This window comes from Rhinolophus hipposideros (genome assembly GCF_964194185.1).
Source record: "Rhinolophus hipposideros genome assembly, chromosome: 1".
NCBI classification, from domain to species: Eukaryota; Metazoa; Chordata; class Mammalia; order Chiroptera; family Rhinolophidae; genus Rhinolophus; species Rhinolophus hipposideros.
This window is the reverse complement of record NC_138047.1, coordinates 81,935,036-81,960,518: the sequence shown is the minus strand read 5'-3', so window position 1 is coordinate 81,960,518 and position 25,483 is coordinate 81,935,036. Positions and strand designations below refer to the sequence as shown.

The window sequence follows — 25,483 nt, the reverse complement described above, 5'->3', positions numbered from 1 at the left end:
TAATAAAAACAGGATTTTTATTTATTTGATCTGTTTTTATATTTTCTGCCTCATTAATGTCTAAGTTCATTATTTATTTCTTTGGGCTTTCTTTTTGTTTACTTTTGTTTTTTCTTTCTCTAGATTTTGTTGGGGTTTTTTTGAAATTTAATTCACTAATTTTTATTCACTTTTATTTTTATTGGCATGTATTTGCCACAATGAACTTCTCATGATCACTTTCAAAGTATCTCATTAATTTTTACATATAGAATTTTAAATTATCACAAGTTTTCAAAAATTCTGAGATTTCTGCTTATATTTCAGCTTTCATTCAAGAATTATATAATAGATTTTCTTTTTTTAGGAAAGAAAGGTGGAGGTTCTACTTAGTGGATAGAAAGTGGCCATACAGTTTTCACACACCTCCATTGACAGGTGTGGTCTAATTACCTTCACCCTTGATTTTGGACTGGCCTGTAACTACTTAGATCAGTAGAATATGTTGTTCTGGGTGTATCTTTTAAGAGGACTGTTAGTTTCTGCTTCAGATTCTTGAATCTGTGAACCACCACTCAGGAGTCTGACAATTCAGCTACAGACCATGAGCAGAGGCCCTGAATTGACACAGAGAGGGGGAGGGACCCAACTATACCCAGACTTCCACTGTCCCCACCAGGGTACCAGATACATAAGCAGAGAAGCCATCTTGAAAGTGTATCCTCCAGCTCAAGCCATCCCAGCTGACACCATAGGATCAGAATTGAACAAACCCACTTGAGCTCTTCCCAAATTCGTCCTGCACAACATCAAGCACAAAACATAATGTTTTAAAACACTAAGTTTCAAACCACTAAGTTTAAACCTCTTAGGGAAAATAGTGTTTTATCTTCTATAGCCTTAAAGAGCAGCATAACTGTACAGAAAATTATTGGCTTGTATTTTCTTTCCCTGAGTTTCCTGAAAATGCAACTCTGCTGTATTTTGTTTTATGTGATGTTTTTAAGAAGCCTGACGGCAGCCTAATTTTTTTAACCTTTGAATTAATTTTATCTTTTTGCCTGGAGCCCTGAAGATAGTTTTCTTTGTCTTTAAAGACCAATAGTTTTAATCTTTCTCTATTTGGTGTCTTGCTTGGTTTTTGTTTGTTTTTTGTTTTGTTAAATTTCACTTGATTTTTAGAAATGTATGGATTTTGTTTTTGTTGTTTTAAAGGGTCTTTTATAATGCCTTTAATTCTTTTTTCCTACTTTACCTTTTACTGTCTGGTTTATAGTTTTTAAATAGTACCCTTTGACTCCCACATATTACTTACATAGCAGGCAATTTTCTTTTCTCCTCTCCTAATTCTCTTTTCTCCTCTCCTAATTCTCTTTTCCTACTCCTCCCATTTTTTAAATTGCATTCTTTGTACTCTGTATGTATTATGTTCACATTCTATTATTTTACTCATACCCACTTTTGTTTTAGTCTTTGTTCTAAAATTAAACGTATTAAAAGATCAATGTCAGTGCATGGCATTAATTTCCCTGCTTCTTGGTTCTTTCTTTTCTCTTATGGCCATGTCTTTGAAGGGTACCACCTTTCTCTAGCTCTTTGCCCCCTAGAAGCAACGCTTTTCCAAGGTTTGCAACTCTTGTTCTACTCACTTTTACTCCCCTTCCTTGAAGGGAAACACATGCTACTGTGTTTCCCCCAAAATAAGACCTAACCAGAAAACAAGCTCTAGCATGATTTTTCAGGATGACAGTCACTGAACATAAGCCCTAATGCATCTTTTGGAGGAGCAAAAATTAATATAAGACCCAATCTTATTTTCAGAGAAACTCGGTATGAACTAGCAAGTTTCAGGCATGAGGTCAGTATATTTGTACTTGTTTGCCTTTCCTTTTTCTGGGTGTGATTTTATCTTTCCTTCACATACTCATATGCTCTCAGCTCCCCTCTTTCTTGCAGTCTCTTAAGCCTTTCTCTCTTGATTTCTATACTCATAGGCTTGCAACAGTGGCAGGACATTTGTTGAAACTTGATGTTTATTTTTCTTACAAGCAATTTGTAATTCATGATATTCTCTATTTCCTACTAATGTTAAAACTATGGGTCATGTGTGGTTTTATCTGCACTTTTTGTTAAACTAATAGTTTTTTTGCTGGGGGGCGGGGAAGAATGCATGGAGATATTCAGATTCAGGTGGCCGCCCTTATCCTTCAGACCTGCTATCTTGCTTTTTGAGATGTTTTCTCTGTAAGTACTTCTGTACTCCTATTCTTCTTTCTTTTCTCTGGATTTTTATCATAGAAAGTATGATAATGAACTAAGCATCAATGGAGATCCATGCAATTACTTCAACTCCAAGAATTTAACTCCTTACTACTGTCATAATATTAAACACTCGGGAAATTCCATAAAACAAAAACAACTAGCACTCTTAATAAATTCTGTATTCAAACAATGCAATGATAGGAAAATTGCTCTTTTTCTGTAAGGACTTAACTGTGCTTACAAATGTACCAAAATAATATGAGGTCTGACAACTAAGTTCACAAACTCATCCTAGAAAAAATGCTGCATACCTCATTGTTGAATATCACTACAGTCACCTTTGAAGTACTCCCCTTGGCAAGCTATGCACCAATGCCAGTGCCTAGTCTACCCTTCAAAGCAACTTTGGAACTCTTTTTTGGAATGGTCATCAGAGCTGTTGTTGTATTACCCTTGCTGTCATGAATGTCATCAAAATGTCTTCCTTTCAATATTTCCTTTATCTGCAGGTAAAGAAAGAAGTCTCTGGGGGCCAGATGAGGTGAGTAGGGAGCGTGTTCCAATACAGTTATTTGTTTACTGGCTAAAAACTCCCTCTCAGACAGTGCCGTGTGAGCTGCTGCATTGTCATGATGCAAGAGCCACGAATTGTTGGCAAAAAGTTCAGGTCGTCTTTTTCACGTAGCCTTTTCAGCACTTCCACCTACTAAACATGGTTAACTATTTGTCTAGTTGGTACAATTCATAATGAATAATCTCTCTGATATCAAAAAAGTTTAGCAACATCATTGCAACAAGTTCACGAACTTAACTGTCAGAACTCGTATGTACCCAGATAGTCAAAGACACAGAAATGCCAATTTTACTTCATGAGATTAATTAGAGGGAGAATTATTTATTTTTTTTAAATTATGGCATAAAATAGAAATTCGCATGGTTTTTAATTAAGTCAAAATAATTCAGAGAAATGTCTCTCTTCTGGGAGCAACTTAGGACAGTTGCCCTATTTTCTCCAGATGTACATGTTTACTTTTTCCTTCCATTAGGAATATTCCAGGGAAAATCTTGACAAGCACTTACATTAAGACACCCTGTCTGTTTTCATGTTATCTGCTGAGTTGGGACATCTGTGTTCATCCAGTAATTTATAAAACTGCAAAATAGAATAGGGTAAAGGCACCTACTAGACACTTTCTCATGTTATTTAAAACCCTTACAAGACATTCTTAACAGGAGGCACCTGATACTACTCCATCTAATCAAGCAAATAACAATAGCTAGCTGCTATTTGACTTTCAAGCAGTCCTTGAATCTGCCTAGTAACGCATAAAAAAATAAACCGTATTAGTTTACCCGTATTAGTTTATTAATTAAACGTATTAGTTTATTAAGCTTCTCCTTAGTTGACATTTGTTGGCTTGCTAACGACCATAACACTCATTTCTTCATGCTCATAAATAAGCCTTTTAACAATCTGTTGTCAAATCTGCAAACATAAATCAACTTGTCTACCATTTCCAGAATCTATCTTATTCCTCTCTTCAAAGATAAAGCTAACCAGAGGGTAAGGGGGCAGGGGGTGGTAGATGAGGGTCAAGGGGCTCAAGTATGTGGTGATGGAAGGAGAACTGACTCTGAGTGCTGAACACACAATGGGATTTATAGATGATGTAATACAGAGTTGTACACCTGAAATTATATAATTTCATTAACAATTGTCACCCCAATAAACTTTAATTTAAAAAAATAATAAAAATAAAGCTAAAAGTTACCTATCTATGGTCTTGTGGTATCTCCCCATGACTTTTCAAAGACAACTAAATAGCAGCTCTGAGATCATGGCTGAAAATTCTGTCACCACCCTGGTACCTATTCATCTGGCCTCACTTTAAACATCTTGATGTTAGTTTACTAATCCCTCATCTACTTGGGGCTGAAAATACCTACTTTTCATAGTTTCTTCTCTATATTCAGTTTAAAAACCCATCTAGAAAAAACAGGAGTTGAATGATTCTGCTACTTCTCCAATATGCTTTCTGTTATCTCTAAGCAGCAGACTATTTCCTTGTTCTTTTTGACTGAAAAAAACAAACAAAAAAAAACAAACAAAAAAAGACTTACAGTTCCTTTTAGTCTTTACCATTTATTTTTATCCTCAGTTTATGGGGAGTCTTAATTCATGACACTTTTAAAACAGAGTTGCTACATTTCTACATTCACCCTTGCTTACTCCCTTCTTTATATATTTTATACATACATTTGAAATTTCAGATTGCTAGACAACCATTCAACTTTCCTGAGCTGAATTATTTCACAATTATTCAACTAGAAGTTTGTTTGTTTGTTTTTTAATCTCCCTTTATAAACCATAATCCCTTTTGAGACTCAAGTCAATGAGTCAAAAACTTATCTTTGAACTCTTTGTAAAAATTTTCTCCAAAGTCCAGGGTACTTGTCTGATTCTCAACCCCAAGGTTTGCTTTTCTGGGCATCCTTAACTATTAGCTTGGAGTTGTCAACATTATTTGTGTCAAAGCACATGACTGATGATAGTCTCCCATGTGACACAACTTCACGTGTACCCCAAGTTTTACAAACCTCAAGTATATTTTGTCTGGAAGTGAAACAGTAATCATATTAATTGCCACCTAGATTGGCTATATATCAGTTATGATTGCTCTCCCAGTGCTATGGTAACATTGATAAACAGGCTGCTGATTGTGTAGAATTCCATGTTATCTTTTTTTTCTTTTTTTTTAGGAGGGCGCAGCTCATAATGGCCCATATGGGGATTGAACCAGCAACCTTGGTGTGATAGCACCACGTTCTAACTAACTGAGCTAACCAGCCACCCCTCCATGCCACTTCTTGTAAGAACATAAGAGCAATAATATCATCAGGATAGCCTTGACCACACTCAACTGTATGTATTTTTAAGAGAGTAGATGATTTACAATTTTTTTCTTTCACTATTTGTAACAAATTATTTGCAATTTACATCGTGTGCCATGACCAAGTTGAAGATGACAAAGGTGCTTTCTCCCCTCCATACTACCAACTAGCTTTTCCTTGTTTGTCAAAACTAAGTCCAGGCCTTGATTTTAATTATGAGGATATTCGGTAATTATCTCATCAGGATGGAGCAAGTCTCCTTTTGTAACAACCTGTCTTTGTACAATCTAGGTACCATTTGGCTCAGTAGTCTGTAACATTTTCCCACAGTCCTATATATTATTTCTAATGTGGTAGTATTTTGGCAATCTCTTTATATGAACCTTTTAAATGTGGCAATGAAATTGCATGATGCCTTGAGAGTAAAGAAATGTTAAGTTTTGCAATCTTTAATTTAAAATAAGTTGATCAAATATAACTTGAAGCTAAACATAAAATTGTCTACAAAAGATATTTTTCTAACAAACACCAACAATGAATACTAAATTTAAAATTGTTAGATCATTAGACAATGCACTCAGGGATGAAAGCTCCAAAGACAAACAGGCGAAGGGAAAAGGGAAGGGAAGGGAAGGGAAAAGGGAAGGGAGGGGAGGGGAGGGGAGGGGAGGGGAGGGGAGGGGAGGGGAGGGGAGGGGAAGGGAAGGGAAGGGAAGGGAAGGGAAGGGAAGGGAAGGGAAGGGAAGGGAAGGGAAGGGAAGGGAAGGGACTTATACAAAAAAGGGGAAATTTGGGAGTTCCAAACAGGCCATCCATCCATGCTGGTCTTCTTCTAATATACAAATTATGGCTAAACTAGAATTCTTTTTTTTCTTTATTAAGAGCAATTTGTAATGAACAATTTTTTTCATTCTCCAGTTGCTTGTATTATAATTTCCACGATGTTACATTAAAGCCAATCTATTTCTTACATATAATAAAATACAGTATTTGCTTAGAACTTGCTTCTCAGAATATTTATTAAGGATTCCTGACACACCCTTAAAAATCTGTTCTATACTCCAAAATCTTCAATATAATCTTTAGTAAAGGTGGTGAAAACTTCTTTAAAAAAAGCTTTTTATAATGTATGAAGCCTCTTTCCTATCTATTCATGTGACCCACTCCAATGCAATTTCCCTGATGTTTTTAACCTAGAAAGTTTTGATCAAATGAATCCACTGAAGCTGCACTTTCAAAAGGCTAATACATTCTTTATCAGATCTTAAAAAGACTTTCAAAGTTCTTCACTTTATCTAGGAAGTCAAAATATAACACAGCAAAAGACAAACAGCTTAGATGTGGTCTTTTGACCACCTGAATATCTTCTGACAAAGGAGAAAGGGGATAAAGGAGAAGGAGTAGGGAGAGAAAAAGAGAGGGAGGGAAGAGGAAGAGTAAATATCAAAATATTAAAGAAATTGCCTTAAAATTAACACTTAAAAAAAGACCCATACAGTATGCTAACAAATGTGTTAGAATGCAAGTTATTATTTTTCAAAATGGCCCTACTATTTGTCATGATCCTCTTTTTAAACTAATTTTTGCTATATTTCTAAGGATAGGGGAAATTTTTTTACTTCTAATATGAATACAACTGTACAGTACTGTAATGCATAAAAGTACCCAGAGCTGGACCCCTTCTTCTCCATTGGGTTGGATTTAACCTGAGTGAACACAACTCTCTGTACTATTCCATTCTCACCCACAAGGCAATGGCAGCAAATGTCCACAGTAAATGCCGTAAAGCACTTCAAACATGAATGAACATCAAGGCAATTGGTTATACTAATCTTTTCTCACTGCTCAAAATCCTACCTTTTAAAAATTTAGACTTTGCTTGTTTTATGACCATTTTCACATGAACTTATTTTTATGAACTGAAACATTTTCCAAAAACATATTTCTAACTTATCAAGCACTACTTTAAAAATTATTTCTATGTACATCTTCCACACAACAAAAATCAAGGTTATTTGTTTTTTCAGTTCAGAAGTCTGACGGTAGTTTTTAAAACCCAGTTAAAAGGACTCCATTTGTGATTTTCGTGGAGGATGTGAAAGTCTGTCTCAAAGTCATCCAAACAGAGAGTCAACTATACCCTCAGAATCTTAATTTTGTGGAAGAAATTTTGTGGGTTCATGTGTGTGCCTGAGCTATAAAACCTTACTTAACAATAATACTCTGGTCTAGAACCCTCACTTTTAAAAGTCATCGTTCATCTATTTCTGGCTTCTTATCACAGGAACATTAAAAGATAAATTAAGATCTATTAATAAATGTCATACTTTATTTAAAAAAAAAGTCATCTAAGATTCCACATTCAACCTAGAACAAAGCAACAATTTTTCTGAATCATCTCTGTGCCTTTGTGCCCAAAGTTCCCCTACACTTTGCGATCTGGGAGACAGGGTCTCAAATTGGATATAAGTCTCTTTTGCCAAATCATCTTCCCAGAAGGATTGTGACTTACACTGAAGTTTGCAAACTTTGTACAACAGAAACAAAATCAATGGCAAGACAACAATGCAGGCAGTACCGCTCACCACAATAAGGAATGACGCTTGAGAATCACTTTCTTCTTCAACAATGTCAGTAGAAAAGATGATACAATCGTCTTTCTGGGGAGGTGCTCCTTTGGGACAGACACATGCTATGTATTGCCTACCAGGCTCCAAGCCACTTATGCTTACTTGGCTCTTGCTGGAGTCTGCATTCAGCAGCAGCAGGTTCTTCTCACCATACTTGGAATATAACACGGTCACCTCAGAGCTATGCGTGGTGTTGACAATGTTCCACATCAAAGTTACACGCTCTTTGGTCTCACTGACTGCTCTGAGATTTTCTATCGTGGCATTTGTCTCCATGGGCAGTGCTCGATCCAATAATGCCAGCTCTTCTTTTTTACTTGCACTAGCTGAGGGAAGCTTACTTCCACCCATCTCCATCTTTAAATTTCTTTTCCCATCTGGGTGGAACTGGAATGACTCCTGGCTGGCCATAGTGGTGCTTGTTGAAATTCTAGTGCTTAGTGTTGTAGTTGAAGAAACTATGGAGGAGAAGAAAGGAGATGAGGACAAGGAAGCAGCGGAGGGAGGAGACCAAGTAGGAGTGGAAAGAAAAGTGGAAGAAGTGGGGGAGGTAGAAAAGGAGGAAGAAAGCCAGGGAAATGGCGATGAACCAGCTACGGATGTAGATCTAGGTGCTGGTGGGACCTTGTGTTCAGGGTGATCGCGAGCGCTTCTTCCAGAAGTGTCTGATGATGTGGTGGTTGTGACAACACCAACCACTGTCACAGTAACCACAGCTTCTGACTTCCCAGCCAAATTTTTGGCCTTACATTTGTAATCCCCAGCATCCTTGTAAGAAATGCCTGTCAAGCTTATTACGGACCATCTGACTCCTTCTCCTGGAGATTCCTGAATTACTGGAAGGAAAAAAATATATACATATATACATACATATACATATAGACATATACATACATATATATACACATACATATATATACACATACATATATATATATATATATATATATATATATATATGGAAAAAAGAAAGGAAAAAAGGAAAATGTAGTCACACAGCAACCTAGCAGTCTGTCCCCTCCAATCTTTCCTTAGGGAAAGGTGACCCTGCGGGATTGTCCCTCATTGGGGTTGAGTTTATGCTACTCTAAGTCTCCATGTTTGGTCCTTGTAAGCAGGGTCTGCAGTCAAAGACGGGTAAGAGATCTCACGGGATAAACAACCTAAGCCAGACGGGACCCCCCTAGGACCCCCATGAGCTAATGTAAAGTTAGGAGGTAGCTGTGCCCCTCCTTCTGAGAAGCTGCTGACACATGCCTCAACTGTAGTCTTTTACCCTCAGGTGTAATGGACCCATTAGAACAATAGCATCTGGCCCCTCCTGTTTGGCTCATGGAATAATCTTATCTTGTGAGACTTGTTCCCCCAGGGATTGTATGCACCACACCTTGGTCATTTGGGGGATGGTATGCATCGGTTGCTTTGGGACGATTATGGGATTTGGAATGAAGGATTATTGTATGGTGTAAGAGTTTCACAGACCCTGCCCCTAATCATGTGATCTCTATTGTGAAAAATCAATAAATACCCATGAAGACCAATTTGGGGCTCCAGTCCCTTGAGGTTGTGAGTCCCTTGGTCCTCTGTGATTTAACTATATTTGAGTCTCTGTCTCTTTATGAGAGTTTAACCCTCGCCTTCCCACGGCTTGTGTTGTGCAGGACGCAACTGAAAAAATGTAAGGAAAAAAGCAATATGCCAAGAATTTGGTTTTACATGCATCCTTTTCCCATAAGCCAATAGGAAAATGGTGCAATGCATGCAAATCCCTGATAATGGGTGATGGTTCTATAAATTACCTATATGAAGGTCTAGGATATGGCAGGTGGGGAACGTTATTTTTAAAAGACATGGGCCTGAGAATTAGGAGACTTTGTTTTATTACACTTTTGTTCACTGAGTAGTATGTGATTTCAGATAAGTCAATTAATATTTTTAGGCCTCTGTTTCTGTACTTTTCAAATAAGGGAATAAGACAAAGTGATCTCAAAGATCCCTTCCAGTAATTTACAGTAAGTTAAATTAACTTACTGTAGTTCTATAAACCATTTATCACAATATCTTACTTAAATATTTCCCCAAATATTTTTTCATTGTAATAAAATGCCATCTATCTGCAGAGGGCACAGCAGGTCATTTTCTGGCATGAAGGTGTCATAATTTGTATTCTCAATCTTTCATTTTATATTTAATTTAGATAAACTGTTAAGCCATGGATTCTTTTATTTGCAGAATAATATATAGTTTTTGCAGAATTGGAATTTTATTTTCCTAAACATTAAAATCCAAAATATTTACATTCTATCTTGATTTCTGAATCTTTTTAAAGAATAATAATGCACAGAGAAGTATTCCCAATAGCCCCCAATTTAACTCACTGCCTCACGGTACGAACCATGTATGATCACTTTGTAGGAATATTAGGTCTTGACGTTTTTCTTTTATTCTAGCAGGTTTCATTATTTCAATCTAGATTTAATTTAATTTATAAAAGTTTTTAAAATATGTTGCTTTAATCATCAGAATATCACTATTGAAACTAAGGCCAAATCATTGACTTGGTATGAGTAGAATTTGAAAAGTCTATGTAACCAATATTTTTCTGCTTCATAATAAAGTTTGCATGTAATTTGTTATTTAAATAATCATTCAAAAAACAGAATCTTGTATGAAAATCCTTTTTGAGAATATTGTGATGGTTATACATTTTAGAGTGAGACGTATCCAAGATAATACAGCAAGACAAAGGCCTTACGTGCAACAACCCATGCACTGGAGCATGTTTTTGTCTAAGGAAAAACACATATTCTCTATTTTCATCTATGTAGTCAAATAAAATGAGGAAAATATTAACCAATAAAATGAACCTTTCAAATTCCTTTCACCCAACAATCCTGGAATAATTTCTTAGAATTAACCAACAAACTACAAATTTCCCAAAAAACATGAGATTGAATTCAGACCTCTGAAAACTCCTTGTTTCAATACAGGCCTGAATTAAGAAAATACCTGTGTAATTAACTGGCAAGCTGCCGGGTCTGGTCCACGTGAGCTGTGGGGTGGGGTAGCCAGTGGCATCGCACCGCAGCAGGACATTACTGCCCAGAGTAGACGTGATCTGTGTGGCCGAGGTCATCACCGATGGTTTCAGACACTGATCCAACTCAGCGCGCTGAAACAAAATCCCTGTCAGGCGCTCGGGCCCACTACACACCATCAGCGGATCCAGAAGAACTAGGGCAGGGTCACCAACTTTTGACATCTCGATCACTTTGGAAATGTGACAGTCACAGAACCAAGGGTTGTCCTGCAGACCTAAACCAGAGGGAGGAAGAGGCTGATAAAGGTTATGCTGATGGCTTCAGTTCACATCACAGCCTCTTGGGGAAGCAGGTGTCTGCACTGTCTCCCTAAAACAGAAGTGCTCTGAGGGATGAAATGGAGTCGGCTCTCTGTCAGTTTTGCCCTCTATTTCTGCTACTGGAGTGAGCATATCCTGTCAGGTCAGCTCATTAATGATCACAGCTAAGTCACTGAGCATTTGCTCTGCCCTAGGCCTTGTTCTAAGCACTTGTCTGTATATGATCTCATTTAATCCCAACAATCCTATAAGGAGGAGAGTATTATTATCCCCATTTTAAAAATGAAACAGCTGAGATACAGAGAACCCAAATGATCTGAACACATAGATAGTGTCAGAGCCAAGATTTGAAACCAAGTGCCACAGAATGCCATAAATACAGTGCTAGAGACATTTCTAGGGTGCTTTGAAAGTACTTATATTATTATAAATATATATGTATATATCCTATATATATATTACTATATACTATACTATATACTATAGTATAGTATATAGTATATATAGTATATATATATATACTATATACTATATAGTATATAGTAATAGTATATACTATACTATAGTATATATCCTATACTATATATATATAGTATTGGATACTGAGAGACACCTAACTCAGCCTGCATTATGGTTTGTGATCTGAAGACTCTGGAGGTAGTACACATTCTGTGTCGCAAAGCACAGAAGGAGATGCAAGCAACGTCAGGAGATAAGATTGGAAAGATTGGTAGCGGTTAGGACATGGCTTGGTGGGCATGTCATAAGTGCTAGCCGTGCAGGTGCACTGTCTAAATCTCCCTTCAACAGCGAATCGACAGCCAGGAGTACCATTGGCTGACAGCCTCCAGTTCCAAGTGCCTTCAGGATCTGCCCCAGCTTTCAGAGTTGCAAGCCGCAGTGTTAGTCCTTCAAGGAGGCTGTCAGGCAGCCCTTAAAGGACGGTGAGGAAAACGTACTGGAAACTAGAGGAAAGGGGACCCTTGTGATGGAGTGGCAGGAAGTTTAGCAACACTGTCACCTGCGCTTAACGTGGAAAGTAGAAAACATACTCAATGCAATAAATAGTCTAGCGAAGGATATTTCCACACAAGAGTGTTGAGCTGCTGCCTGGTGTCTTCTTGCTGCTCATAGTAAAATGGAAAGGAGAGACAACAGCTAAAGGAAGAACTGTTAAATATAAAAGAGCCCAAACTTGCTAGGGTCAATAATAAAAGTGTTTCTTCCTCCCAGTCTCTCCAAAATTCTCAAATTAAGAAAGGGCTTCAGAGTGAAAATCAAATCCAGGGTGCACAGGACTATAACAGCATTTGCTGAGATCTCTGGAGGCACTGAGATGGGGCTTCAGAGCTTTCAGGCAGACAGAAGTCTCACTAAGGATCTTAAGGGTGAGGTCCCATAGAAGCCTCCCATAAAGCCCAAGGTTGAAAGGATTTATCTCAGAAAGATTTGTGGTTGTGGCTCTTTACTGATGGAGTGGATTATACAGTGATTTCTAAGGAGAAAAGACAGAACCGTAATTTTAAAAAATTCTAAACGTGGTGGAAGATTTAACTGTTCATCATAAATTCTAGATTTCTAGTTATGTCTATTTTCATTCTAACAGCAGTTCACCACTGGTTCACATTTTTCTGCCAGTATTGGTAAAAGTTTACTGGGTTTTTTAAAATCTTCTATTTTAAAATTTTCTTTTATTTTATGGATGAATTACTTTGAACTTCTTCCTCTTACATGTACTCCTGTGAATCTATGACCAGTTCTCTAATATTGATTTGAATTCTACTCAACCTACCAACGAATATCAAATTCATTCTATCATATAATAATTAATATTTGTAGAATACTTTATACTTTCAAAATACTTGCTATGCCAGGTTTTTTCTTTATAAAATAACACAGTTGATGGTTACTGATTGCTTCCTATGTTGTAAATACTGCACTTGTCAAGACTCGTAAAGGGTCTGAGTTTTACCTTACTTCAGGGTGAGCTACTCATTCCAGTTTGCCAGTTTTACAGATGGTGACAGAAGACACAGGTTTCTGGCCAGAGATGAAAGATAGCTTATTACTCACAGCTCTGAGGGGGAGTTATCTTTATTATACAGGGCAGTAAGCATGCCTACCCTTGGCTCTGGAGGGAGACATACCTCTACCTTCCAAAGCAGCTCTCTACACAAACATCCTTGAAAAGATAGTTCAGAACAAAAGGGAGTCAGTGCCTGCCTCTGTTCACAAGACATGCATGGATGTGAGAAACCGTGGAAAATTGTCCTCAACCGTGCTAAACATCTTAAAGGATTTGTCTACCTCAAGCCTATCATAGCACAAGGAGGGTAATATTAGTATCATCCTCACTCTAAAGAGGAGAATAACCAAGGCTCAGAGAGGTTAAGGGATCTACCCAAGATCACACAACTGATGTATTCAGGCGTTGAATCTCAGTACGCTGATCTTAAAGCTCTCATTCTCCACCACCTGTGTATGTCTTATACTCACCTCAGGAAGCTAGTATGATTCTTCCAATTTCACGCCAGAGGACACTAAAGCACCAAGCGATTACTGTCTTGACTTTGTAAGGAGACCTGACAAAGTCCCAGATGTTTTAGCCTCCTCATCTAATACTCCTTCCACCGTGCCTCATTTTTGCATCACCTAACAACATTAGAGCTCTGGCTGACAGTTATAAGTGCTGTCATCTACAAATAACAAATGTCAAAGCAGCGATGTCTGGACCACAAGTGTCTATGTAGGGAAAGATCCAAGTACTAGAACGTTAATAATTTCATACATTGAAACTCTTATAAAAATGTGTTAACAATGAAACTAAATTCTTTTTAAAATCAATCCAACTGGTTATATCTAAAAGTTATGTAAAAGTTATGTAAAAATATTTTTAAATCCCTCAAAAATAAAATGATGTATTTATTCCAGCTTTAAAACATCTAAGGTGAAAGGCACAACTTTTAAAACCCGAATAACAGTGATCTAAGTGCTGAACACATTTATCAAGTGTTTTTTCTTCTGGGGACAAAGGTACAAGAACTATCTGAAGTTAAAGTGTTACTTGTACTGCATTCCTTCAAGGCAATATACCAATCACAATCACGGTAGTTTGCATTAGTTAATTTTATATGACATTTTTGGTGAGGGGCAGGTGAACTTTGCCTTATCTCTTTTCTAAAAGGGTCATGTTTTCCAGGCATCACAGTAGTTGGATTAAACGGGCTAATTTTTGTGTGAAAAGTCAGCAATAAATTCCTGTGCAAAATTTATTCTGCAAACTATAAGATATTGAAAGCAAAGACCATGCACTAACCAGCTTTGTGGAGGCAGTGGTGTTCAACAATTCAACGGGCAAAGGAAAGTCTTTCAACAAATGGTGCTGGAACACCAGACATCTACTTTAGACTATACTAAAAACTATTTTGAGATGGATCACAGTCATAAGCATAAAAGCTTTGAATGTAAAGCTTAAAAGTTAAAATGATAAAGAAAATAGAATATCTCTGTGATCTGTAGGTAGGCAAATATTTCTTAGATGGGACACCGAGGCACTAAGAAAAAAAACAGATGATAAATCTGTCATCTGTTTTTTTTTGATGTCATCAAAATTTAAAACTTTCTTACCAAAGACACCATAAAGAAAATGAATAGACAAGCCACAGATTCAGAGAAAATATTCATAGCGCTGACAAAAGAACAGTATTCAATAAGAAAAAAGAAAACCAACCTTAGAAAGTTATAAAGAAATATACCAGTGGCTAATAGCACTGAAAACTTGGTCAACACCATTACAGATATTCACCAACTTACAATGGGGTTACATCCCTATAAACCCATAGTCACTGAAAATACTGTAAGTCAAAAATGCATGTACTACACCTAACTTACCAAACATCAAAGCGTAGCCTAGCCTACAATAAACATGTCCAGAACACTTACATTAACCTATAGTTGGGCAATTATCTTGAGTTTCATCTCAAGATTAATTGCCTTCCTCTTCTTCCCACCAGAAGCAGGAGACACAGATGGACATTTTGTAGACATGATGGGATGAGAAAACACAAAGCACAATAGTACCTAAAAACGCTAACAACACAGTACACTGTAGCATATCGGTTGTTTACCCTCGTGATTGCACGGCTGACAGCTGTGGCTCGCTGCCATTGCCCAGAATCATGAGAGAGCATCTTTCTACCACATATTGCTAGCCCAGGAAAAGATCAAAATTTGAAGTATCTAACTGAATTTGTATTGCTTTTGCACCATGGTAAAGCAAAAAAATCGTAAGTTGAACCATCATAAGTTGGACCACCATAAATTGGGACAATCTGTAGTCATCAGGGAAACACAAATTAAAATCACAATGAATTACTGCTTCACAAACCACCTCCTCCACCCCCGCCAAGAATGGTTGAAACCAAAAAGACACTTGTATTGGTGAGGATATGGAGCAAGTAGACTGTTAGTCAGTGCCAGTGGGTGTGTAAAATGGTATAACCTCTCCAAAAACTAGCAGTTTCTTAAAAAGTACCATGTTTCCCCGAAAATAAGACCTAGCCAGACAATCAGCTCTAATGCGTCTTTTGGAGCAAAAATTAATATAAGACCTGGTCTTATTTTACTATAAGACTGGGTCTATAATATAATACATATAATATTATATTAATTTTTGCTCCAAAAGACGCATTAGAGCTGATTGTCTGGCTAGGTCTTATTTTCGGGGAAACATGGTATATATGTAGTTTTCCGTTCCCTAGCACTTTCAATACTAACAATTTATCCAAGACAAATGAAAATATATGTTACAAAAAGCTTTGCGCAAGAATGTGAATAGCAGCTTAATTCATAAGAGCTAAACACTGGAAACAGCTTACGAGTCCAACAACAGGAGAAAGGACGAACAATTGGTACATTCCTAAAATTGAATACGATGCCTCAGCAATGAGGACCCACCAATACATGCAACAACATGGATGAATCTCAAAAATACAACGCTGACTAAAAGAACCCAGGCACAAAAGTGCCTCTTATACGATTCCATCAATATGAAATTCTAGGACAGACAAAATTAACCTATGGGGATAGAAATAAAAGTAATGGTTGCCTGGGATGGGAGGAGATTGACTGAGAAGGGTCACAGGGGATCTTTCCTGTGGGTGGTGAAATTATTCTGTATCTTGATGAGGGTGTGAGTTTTGTGGGGGGACACATTTATCATCATTTACCAAGTTATACACTTAAGATCCACTCTATGCAAATTACACCTCAACTCCTCAATTAAAAAAAAAGTTTAAAGAATAAAAGAATGATATCTCTGGAGATAGAGTATATCTGAAGCTTGACTCTGCCTCTTTACCAGCTGCAAAAAGAGGGTCGTGATGATTGGAGACCCACCTCATGGGGTTTTCCAGAAGGCAGAGATACCACCGGGAGACTTCAGAAGGGCCTCTGGCCAGGAGTAAGCCTTAGCTATGTGCAACTTGTCTCCTCCGTGGCCTAGCAAAGGACAAGCACACTCACCAGGACTGAGAAGTGTTTGTTGAATTAAATTAAGGCCATTTGTGAAAATTCAGGGAGTACTCGGGCAGCCACAGCCCTTCAGGCGAACTCCAGTCTGAATAGGCGAAAAGCCCATGTTTATAACTGAATAATTTGGGTAACAGGAAAAAGCACCCACAAAAGCATCTTATGACCTCTCCTACTGCAGACGTTTTCCTCCAAGATAAACAGTGTCAGGCCTTATGGAGTCTGCCTGTGTAAATATTTGCTTTTTCCAGCGAAAGAAGCCATGGAAATTTACCTGTATTGCAAATCAGAAGTCTAATCTAGTTTCATAGTTAATTTAAATGTTTACTTGCAGGACACCGGATTATGTTTTTATGGATATGTTAAAGGACAATTTTGTGAAGTTCAAATTTTCACTCATGTAGAAGAGAGAGTAATGGAAAAGCCTGTCCCTAGATTTTTATTAAATAAATACAGGATTTAGAGAGCTAGGTAAAGTAATGCACATGTGAGGAAAATAAGTCTGGTATTATTATTTTTTTATATGTATTTATTCATTTTTCAAAAAGCAAGTTGCAGAAAGCAAGTTTTATTTGTAAGAAAGCGCACTCCAAGCGTGGAGCGGGCTGACCTGAGGGTGGGTTGCAGCCCAAGTTGGGTATTATTACATACCAAACCTGGAATTACAAAGGAGTAAGGAAGAACATGGGTTCTGGGGTTGAAGAGTCTGTAATCATACCCCAGCTCCATCACTATATGGTGAGTGAAAATGGGCAAGCGGCTTAACTTGTGCCTCGTTTTCTCACCTATAAAAGGGGGATGAAATGGTATTTACCACAGGGTGAATGTGAGACAGGAAGAAGATATATCTGTAAAGTATCAGAGCTGGGCTTTGCCATGAGTAAGCCCTCCATCAATATTACCATTATTATTATTATAAACAGAAACTCCACCTTTTAACAATCATAAACACAAGACAGTAAAAATTAAATAAAAGCAAAATGTGTCCCACTTATTATAGTACAAGAGTAAATTTCACAGAGCACCTAGAAAGATAATTACTACAGTTAAACATGGAGTTCTAGAAAATCTAGAACTGGTCCTCATCACTATATTTTAATGATGAAATCTGAAGACTCAAATATAATTAAAATAACAAAAACACCAAAGTAGAGAAATCTTCCTTCATAAGACACTCCCATCTCGGTCACAGCAGCTGTGGGTTATGGTTGATCTAGAATCATAATCTCAGAGGCTTTCCACCTCATCTTTTAAAGACTGTCCCATAAAATGTCTCATTATATGTATTCTCATTACAGTCCTACCAGCAAGACGGAGTCAGTCCTCACATCTCCATTTTCTGGATGAAGAAACTGAGTTTTCTGTGTGTAACTAACTCACACAAAGAAGAGTTAGCCCTTCTTCCTCCTGTTGTTACATAGCAGGCATGGTTTTGTTAAGGCCAGAGCCACCCCCGCTGGGCATGTTTCAAAATATCTTTTTGTTACTCGTTATGATGACATTATCATTACTTTAAAAGTAATGCATGATCATTGCAAAACATTTTAAAAGTATAAAAAAGTGAAAAGATGTCCCACCGCTCAAAGAGAACAACAGTTAATCTACTAATGTATTTTTTATCTTTTTCTTTACACATTCTAAGATAGTTACAATTGTGCTTTATGTACAATTAAATCCTGCTGTTTTAATTTAATGTTAAACCAAAAGTATTTTCATGTTACTGCCTTTAAATAGTCTGTTTTTAAAGAATCTAAACCCCAAAATATAGATAAAGCTGTTTACCTCCATGGACAATAAAATTTCATAACCCTTTCCCATTTGATCCCTAAGTTCTCATTTAGATTTAACTCACACAAGTGAAAAATATTGATATCCTGGGCACCCGGATGGCTCAGTTGCTTAGGGCGCAAGCTCTGAACAACAGGGCTGCTGGATTGATTCCCACGTGGGCCAGTGAGCTGCACCCTCCACAACTAGATTGAAGACAACAAGCTGCTGCTGAGCTCCTGGAGGGGAGGCCAGATGGTTCAACTGGTTAGAGCCTGAGCTCTCAGCAACAGGGTTGCCAGTTCAATTCCCACATGGGATGGTGGGCTGCGCCCCCTGCAACTAAGATTGAAAATGGCGACTGGACTTGGAGCTGAGCTGCGCCCTCCACAAACAACTATATTGAAGGACAACGACTTGGAGCTGACAGGCCCTGGAGAAACACTTGTCCCTGACATTCCCCAATTAAAAACAAAAAAACAAAAACACAAACAAACAATATATATATATGTATATATATATCTCTTATGTATTACTCCTTCATAGTAATATCAGTGACTAATTATTAGAGACCTATTAATAGCAATTTATTAGTTTGATTTTATTTCACTGGTAAAGGTATTAGAAACAAAAATTGCTTCCAAAGAAACTTGGAAAAATATGTAGAGAAATAGAATCTCAACGTTTAAATTAAGACAATTTTTAGCTATTAGAATTACTCATAAGGAGTAAAAATTAGTGGCTAAAATAAATAGGGGGTCTAATATATGGTGATGGAAAGAGAACTGACTCTGGATGGTGAACACACAATGTGAGACATAGATAATATAATACAGAATTGTACACCTGAAATCTATGTAACTTTACTAACAACTGTCACCCTAATAAACTTTAATTTAAAATAAATAAATAAATAGTACATATAGGTTTACATGGTGCCTATTACAATGTACAATAACATGGATTTCACAAATATTGTTAAACTAATGTCTTTTTCTCTAACCCATCATATAACACTTCTTTTGTTCGCTAATAAAAATGTTTGAAGGACTAGATAAACAGTGGGTAAAACGTGAAATACCTTGTTTCCTCAAAAACAAGACTGGGTTTTATACTAATTTTTGCTCCAAAAGACACATTAGGGCTTATGTTCTGGGGATGTCATTCTAAAAAATCATGCTAGGACTCATTTTCCAGTTAGGTCTTTAGTTTTGGGGAAACACAGTAGCGATATAAGAAAAGCTTACGTGATTTTTCCTCTTTCTATCTTATTCTTATTACTCATAGTTTTAGTCTCATAGGCACTAAAATGCATTTAGAGTTAAACAAAAGCAATGCTAAACCAGGTAAGTGCTGTCACAGCATTTCCTTTTTGATCAAAAAATCTCAAATTTATCTTTTCTTTATACTTTACATCAGCATATAGTTGAGCGTGTGATAATGGTCAGTAGGGAGTCCTGGCACAAATTTAGCATCTAGTTGCTTCTCACTCCAAAAGACTTAGAAGTCATCTCACCGGCCAAACACTCCTCCGTTCTTTCATCCTTCTTAGAAGGACAACCTCTTCTGCAGCCCTGATGGACATAACTTATGAATTGGCAACAGGGCCTTACTGGGTCAACAAAACTTTAGGAAATCAAGTTGATTGACTAAAGGCCCAGGCTTGTGTCTCATACATAAGTATGAAGTGCTTCCCTGCCTCCAGATGCCCCCTGAGAAAGTTCTCAGCTCACTGATTTCAATCAGGCCAACGCATTTCCTGGGTATTCACCATGTGCAGAGCGTCGTGCAAAGCACTGTGGGAAGATACGAAAAAAGAATAGAGAGACTTACTGGAAGGAGTTTACATTTTAAGAACCCAAAACAAATATCCATAAAATGCAAACAAAGTCAAGATCAAAATATATACAAGTAATCACAGCTAAGAGACCAAATCCATAGGAGACCTATCTGGGGCCAGTAAAATAAAATGTCTTCATCATTTCTTTTTAGTTTAAGAAAATTTGGCGGCTACTCTCCTGAACTAATTAAACCACTGCCACCTCATAAAGACGGCGATGTCCCTGTCCCACTCCTGAAGAGACTGATGAGGACTGAAAAGAAACCAGAGCAGAAGGTTAACGGTGGCAGAGTATGGAGCATTGGTGTGCTCAGAAGAATCAGGGCAGGTTGGTAGATTTTGTCACCTAGCTCCAGCCTCACTGGTAGCAACATTCATCTCTCAGTTTACGAGGCCAACTCTCCTCCCTCCTAACACACACACACACACACACACAGCTATTACACCTTACACAGGGTAAACTGACCTAGGTCAACTGATAAAGTACTATTCTATTAATTGTGTGAGTAGAGTGCAAGAAACCAAATTCAATAAATACGAAAAGACTTCACAGTTGAAGATGCACTGAACAAATCACTTGGACCACAGAGAGAAGCGCAGAGGTTTATAAGTTTACCAAGAATGATTCTTCGTGGTGAAAGGTCCAGTCTTCTGGATGATGTAAGCTCATGGGACCAGCTCTCCAGGAATTCTGGAGGCAGTGTGGTCAGTTTGTTGCTTGATAAATCCAAGTAGGTGAGGTTCTTCAAGTATCTGACTGCTGCATTTGGCACACTGGTTATTCTGTTATTGTGCAAATCCAGGGTCCTTAGATGGGGCATGTCCAGCAGAGATGCCCAAGGGAAAGCAGCCAGAGAATTCCCATCCAAGCGTAACTCATGCAGTTGCCGTAGGTTGTAAAAGCTTCTGGCCTCAAGGCTGGCCACGGAATTGTAAGTCACCCAGAGGTACTGGAGTTGCACCAGGTAATAGAAGGCCTCAGCGGGGATTCTGCGGATGACAGTCTTCTCTATGCGCAGCTTCACAGTGTCCACGGGCAAGTTCACAGGGACCTCATTCATATCCAGGTCATTACATAGCACAGACCTAGTGTCACAATAAGAGCAGTGGAAGGAAACCTGCTTTCAGAGACCCATTTGAAAAAACAATACTTAAATGAATCACGCATCAATTTTTCAATCCTTACTGGTTTTCACAAAGTATGTCTTCAGACTGTCTGACCTATTCATTAATAATTCATCATCACTTTCCAGGTTGAACCATATGAAATGGCCATTCTTGTGGGTTAAAAATGATCAAACAGAAGCAGGTTCATGTGGTTCAACCTACTGTTAATGGAGCTCTTTGGGTCAGGCCTGTGCAACACATCACATCCATTATCTTATTTATTGTCACAACTGCCTAATGAGATAGATATTGGGTAACAGGTAAAGACACCAGCTCTGGAGTCAGGCTGACCTTGGCTCAAATCTAAGCTCTGCCACCTCCTCTGTGACCATGGAAAGCAACTTCACTAAGCCTTTGACTTCATTTTCCCATGGTGGCACTGTTAGGATGGTTAATTAAAATGGATGTGAAGTTTTATACTTTCCTGAGACATAACAGGCACTCAGTGGGTGCTTGCTATTTCTATCATCAATTTCATTTTTACAGATAAAATAACTGAGGCCAACCAACAGTAGGTAACTTCCCAAGGTCACATAGCTTGTGGGTTACACAGCCATCTTTCAAACCCACATTTGTCCAACTCCAAAGTATACACTTAACCTCTTTAGGAAGTGACCCATTTTAAAAGAATCCCGTTGAAGTTATAAATTGATATTTTTAAGGGGTTAACAATTTAAAAAGGAACGGAAGGAAAGAAGGAAGAAAGAAGGAAATATATAAGGGAGGAAGGGAAGAAGGAAAGAGCAAATCTTCACACTAGATGCTTAAAGTTGAGCTGTTTTAACAATGTGACTCGTGTATTGCTTCTACCCCAAGGAATAAGCCAGAAATTGCAAGTTTATTCCTTTTACCACTCACGAGCTTAAGTGACCTTGAGTCAGGCACGTTGTGAACTTGCTTAGGGGCACGTGTAAAATAGGCATAGAAAAACAAGCCTGTTCAATGTGAGTATAAAGTATGAAGAATCAGACAATTTAGATTCATTTTAACCTGAAAAAAGATCTATTTGTTGCCCATTATATACTCATTCCCATTGGATTGCTGAAAATGAACAATGAACTGTTTTGCAAAGCATGACTAAATTATAATACATTATACATGTGGTAAATAATAAGAATAAAATGGCCATTCAGTAAAACAGATCACATTAAATCAGTGAACTTTAAAAGCCAGCCTATAATGTAAAGAGAGGTAAGAAGCATAAAGACGCAATGTACAGCTAGCGTCATTGTCATCTCCTGTCTGTAACTTTAGGATAAAACCATACGGAAGCATCAGAATGCTCTACGGACACTTACTCCTAATCTCTATTCTCTACCACAAATTTCAGTGCTACTTTAGACCAGAATGATCCAGTTTCTACTTATTAAGTCAGCATTCCAGTGTGCTGTAATGGAAAAAAGCCTGGATTGGAAGCTGAAAGACCCAGTGTCTTTATCAACCAGTGACTGCATCAGCTCAGGGCTGTGACCTTGGACAAGTCAGTTAGTCTCTGTATGGTTTAGTTTCTTCATTTATAAAATGACAGCAGTCAAACTAGATAATTTCTAGCGTTCTTGCCAAGAATAATACACTGTGATTTTTCTAAAATCCATCAATAATTAGGCGACCACAGAGAAGGAAACATTTCTGTGATTGTTTCTCAAAAGCACCTTGGCCTGAGTCATTAACTACTATGCATCTTTTGCCAAGGAGGTCTTTAATTTGTTACACTCTTCTCATTGTCTTAAACCACCTAGTGAATCTCTCAAAATGATACCAAGAGTTGGTTAAGGAAATGTTATATAATAACAAGACAAACTACTCAGTTATATGCTTTAATTATTATGTTTTAAATCGTAAGACATAAATTGGATGATTCTGTCAAAAAACAACTTTAAGAAGCTCACTGTTCACGTCAACCAAGTCACAAAAAAATCTGATTTTGTTACTAAATCTCCTCTCCAAAAAAATTAGGGTCTACCATGTTTAGCTAACAAGAGTTCCTTTTTTGCATTTAACTTCTATCTCAAAGGACTCATGCATGTTAATAGTATGTAATTATTCTCACTTCTCAAGTAGATGTTAAAGCAACCTAGAGGTTAAATAACTTTTGTAAGGCCCTACAGTGTTTGCAACAAACAGGGTTGATTTGTATCTTTCAAACCCCTTTTCTCGTAAATTCCACTATCTTAAAATAAAAAATTCTAATTATGAACCTTTCTAACTTCACTCATGTGATCTTCCTTCCTACTTTCTAAGGTCAAACCAGTTGGCATGAATAACATTCAAAATGAAACGGAACACCTAAGAAGCAAATAAATACCTGGGCTTGTCTCCCATTGCCTGATAGGCCCTAACTTCTTGTGTTTTCTATAATCAGACTGAACCGGCCACACTCGTCAGCTTGACCTCCTGAAACGGACATTTTATGAATATGAGTGCAAAGAATCTTTTTGTAACACAGAATGTGTTTGAGTCTCCAATAATTTGAGGAGCTTTTAAGAGCTAAACTGCTCAAAATGAAAACAACAAAGTGGGCAACCAGTACTAACACAATTAAGTTAAAGCTTATGGAAGTTAAACCTTCTTCCCCCTGATTTCTCATCAACGATTTGCTTCAAAAGAAGGCTGTCTGGTTGGAGTTCTTTTTCTCAGAATCATGGGAAACTTAGTAGCAAGGAGAGGAGCATACCTTGATCCCGTGCCATCGTTTGTGCTGTGATAATCGCAGGTGCACTGTGAAGGACACGAAGAGCTCACTCCTTCCAAGAAACTAAGCACAATGCCCAGACATGTTAAGAGATGCATTGTTCCTTTTAGAGGTTATTTAACAAAAGGTAAAAACCAAACCCTAGCATTCAGAAACTGGTGAGCTTGGAATGCAAACAGCCATTTAGTAAGAGCGGATTACACGGGATTAGCTGAGATCTGTAGTTACTTAACCTTCAAGTCTATCTCGCAAGGGGATCAATCTTCCTAGCCTTTGAATATGCTTTCAGCAAAGTAACACATTGTAAGGAAAATGGAAATCAAACACATGTCAAGAAAATTTCAATAGTTGCCCATAGCTAAATTTGCAAGGAAATGCCTATTAAATTCTTTTCCTATGGATGTAATTGCTACTACACCTTGAAGATACACTTAATGTTAAAAATAATTCAATGCCTTAGCAGATACTAGAAAATGCTACAAATTGTTTACATTATACATTTTATTTTGTGCATTTGCTTTTTACCAGCATGTGTATCAGTGTTTTATAAAATTTCGCTTTAAAGATACAAGCATATGACATAAAATTGATTTAGAATAGAATTATCAATGTTGTCACACATTGGCGAGTTCCAAAAACAAAGCAGACAAAGTCCAGTGCCTAGATTTTCTAGGTCAAATGTTTCAATCCACCCGTGAAGTGCAGGACTAAGGATCTGGTGAGTGTGTCTGTGGCTCTCCCAGGTCATCTCAGCACAGCTTAAGCTCCTCCCTGCATGCTTATTTCTAACAAAGGCTATTATCTCTGTTCAAGAATATATTTTATTCCAACCTAGTTTCCCAAGATATGGGCAGTAAACCGTAGCTAAAGATCAACTGTCAAGTCTTTTAGCAAAGCTAGGCTGTACCAGAAAATAAAAATTAAATTAAATGGTTAAAAAACTACCTCCACAAATATAAAATGGAGAATCCATAGGCACAATCAAGGGTGTAGGTAATATATATATATATATATATACATATATATATATATATATATATATATATATATATATATATGACATTTAATTTTCTTATTGGGTGCTTCTACCATCAGCTTTAAACCAAAAACTTTCTTAAAAGAATCAATTTTATAAAAATAAGACTATTATGGAACACTATTTAAAACTAATAGGATGCATATAGAAACAATAGAATCAGAAGAATTGGCTTCATTAAAATAAAATACTAGATTTTAAATGTTCACTATTTAAACAATAGTGTATTATCATGCTAGACTTAATGGTTATTTAAAACGACAAATATACGAGTTTACAAATTTATTCAACATTCAACAAATATTTATTGCATCCCTACTATGTGCCA

General features: G+C 37.3%; 1 protein-coding gene across 1 annotated transcript; it reads right to left on the bottom strand.

Annotated features, from left to right (window-relative positions):
* Window positions 1-6,012: 6,012 nt before the first annotated feature.
* On the bottom strand, window positions 6,013-24,217 carry LRIT3 (leucine rich repeat, Ig-like and transmembrane domains 3; the record flags this gene model as incomplete). The annotated part of the gene is made up of 4 exons (XM_081047977.1): window positions 6,013-8,599; window positions 10,773-11,078; window positions 20,877-21,346; window positions 24,102-24,217. The coding sequence occupies 4 exons, from the start codon at window positions 24,215-24,217 to the stop codon at window positions 7,482-7,484; spliced, it is 2,010 nt and encodes a 669-aa protein (XP_080904103.1). The 3' UTR covers window positions 6,013-7,481.
* Window positions 24,218-25,483: the final 1,266 nt, after the last annotated feature.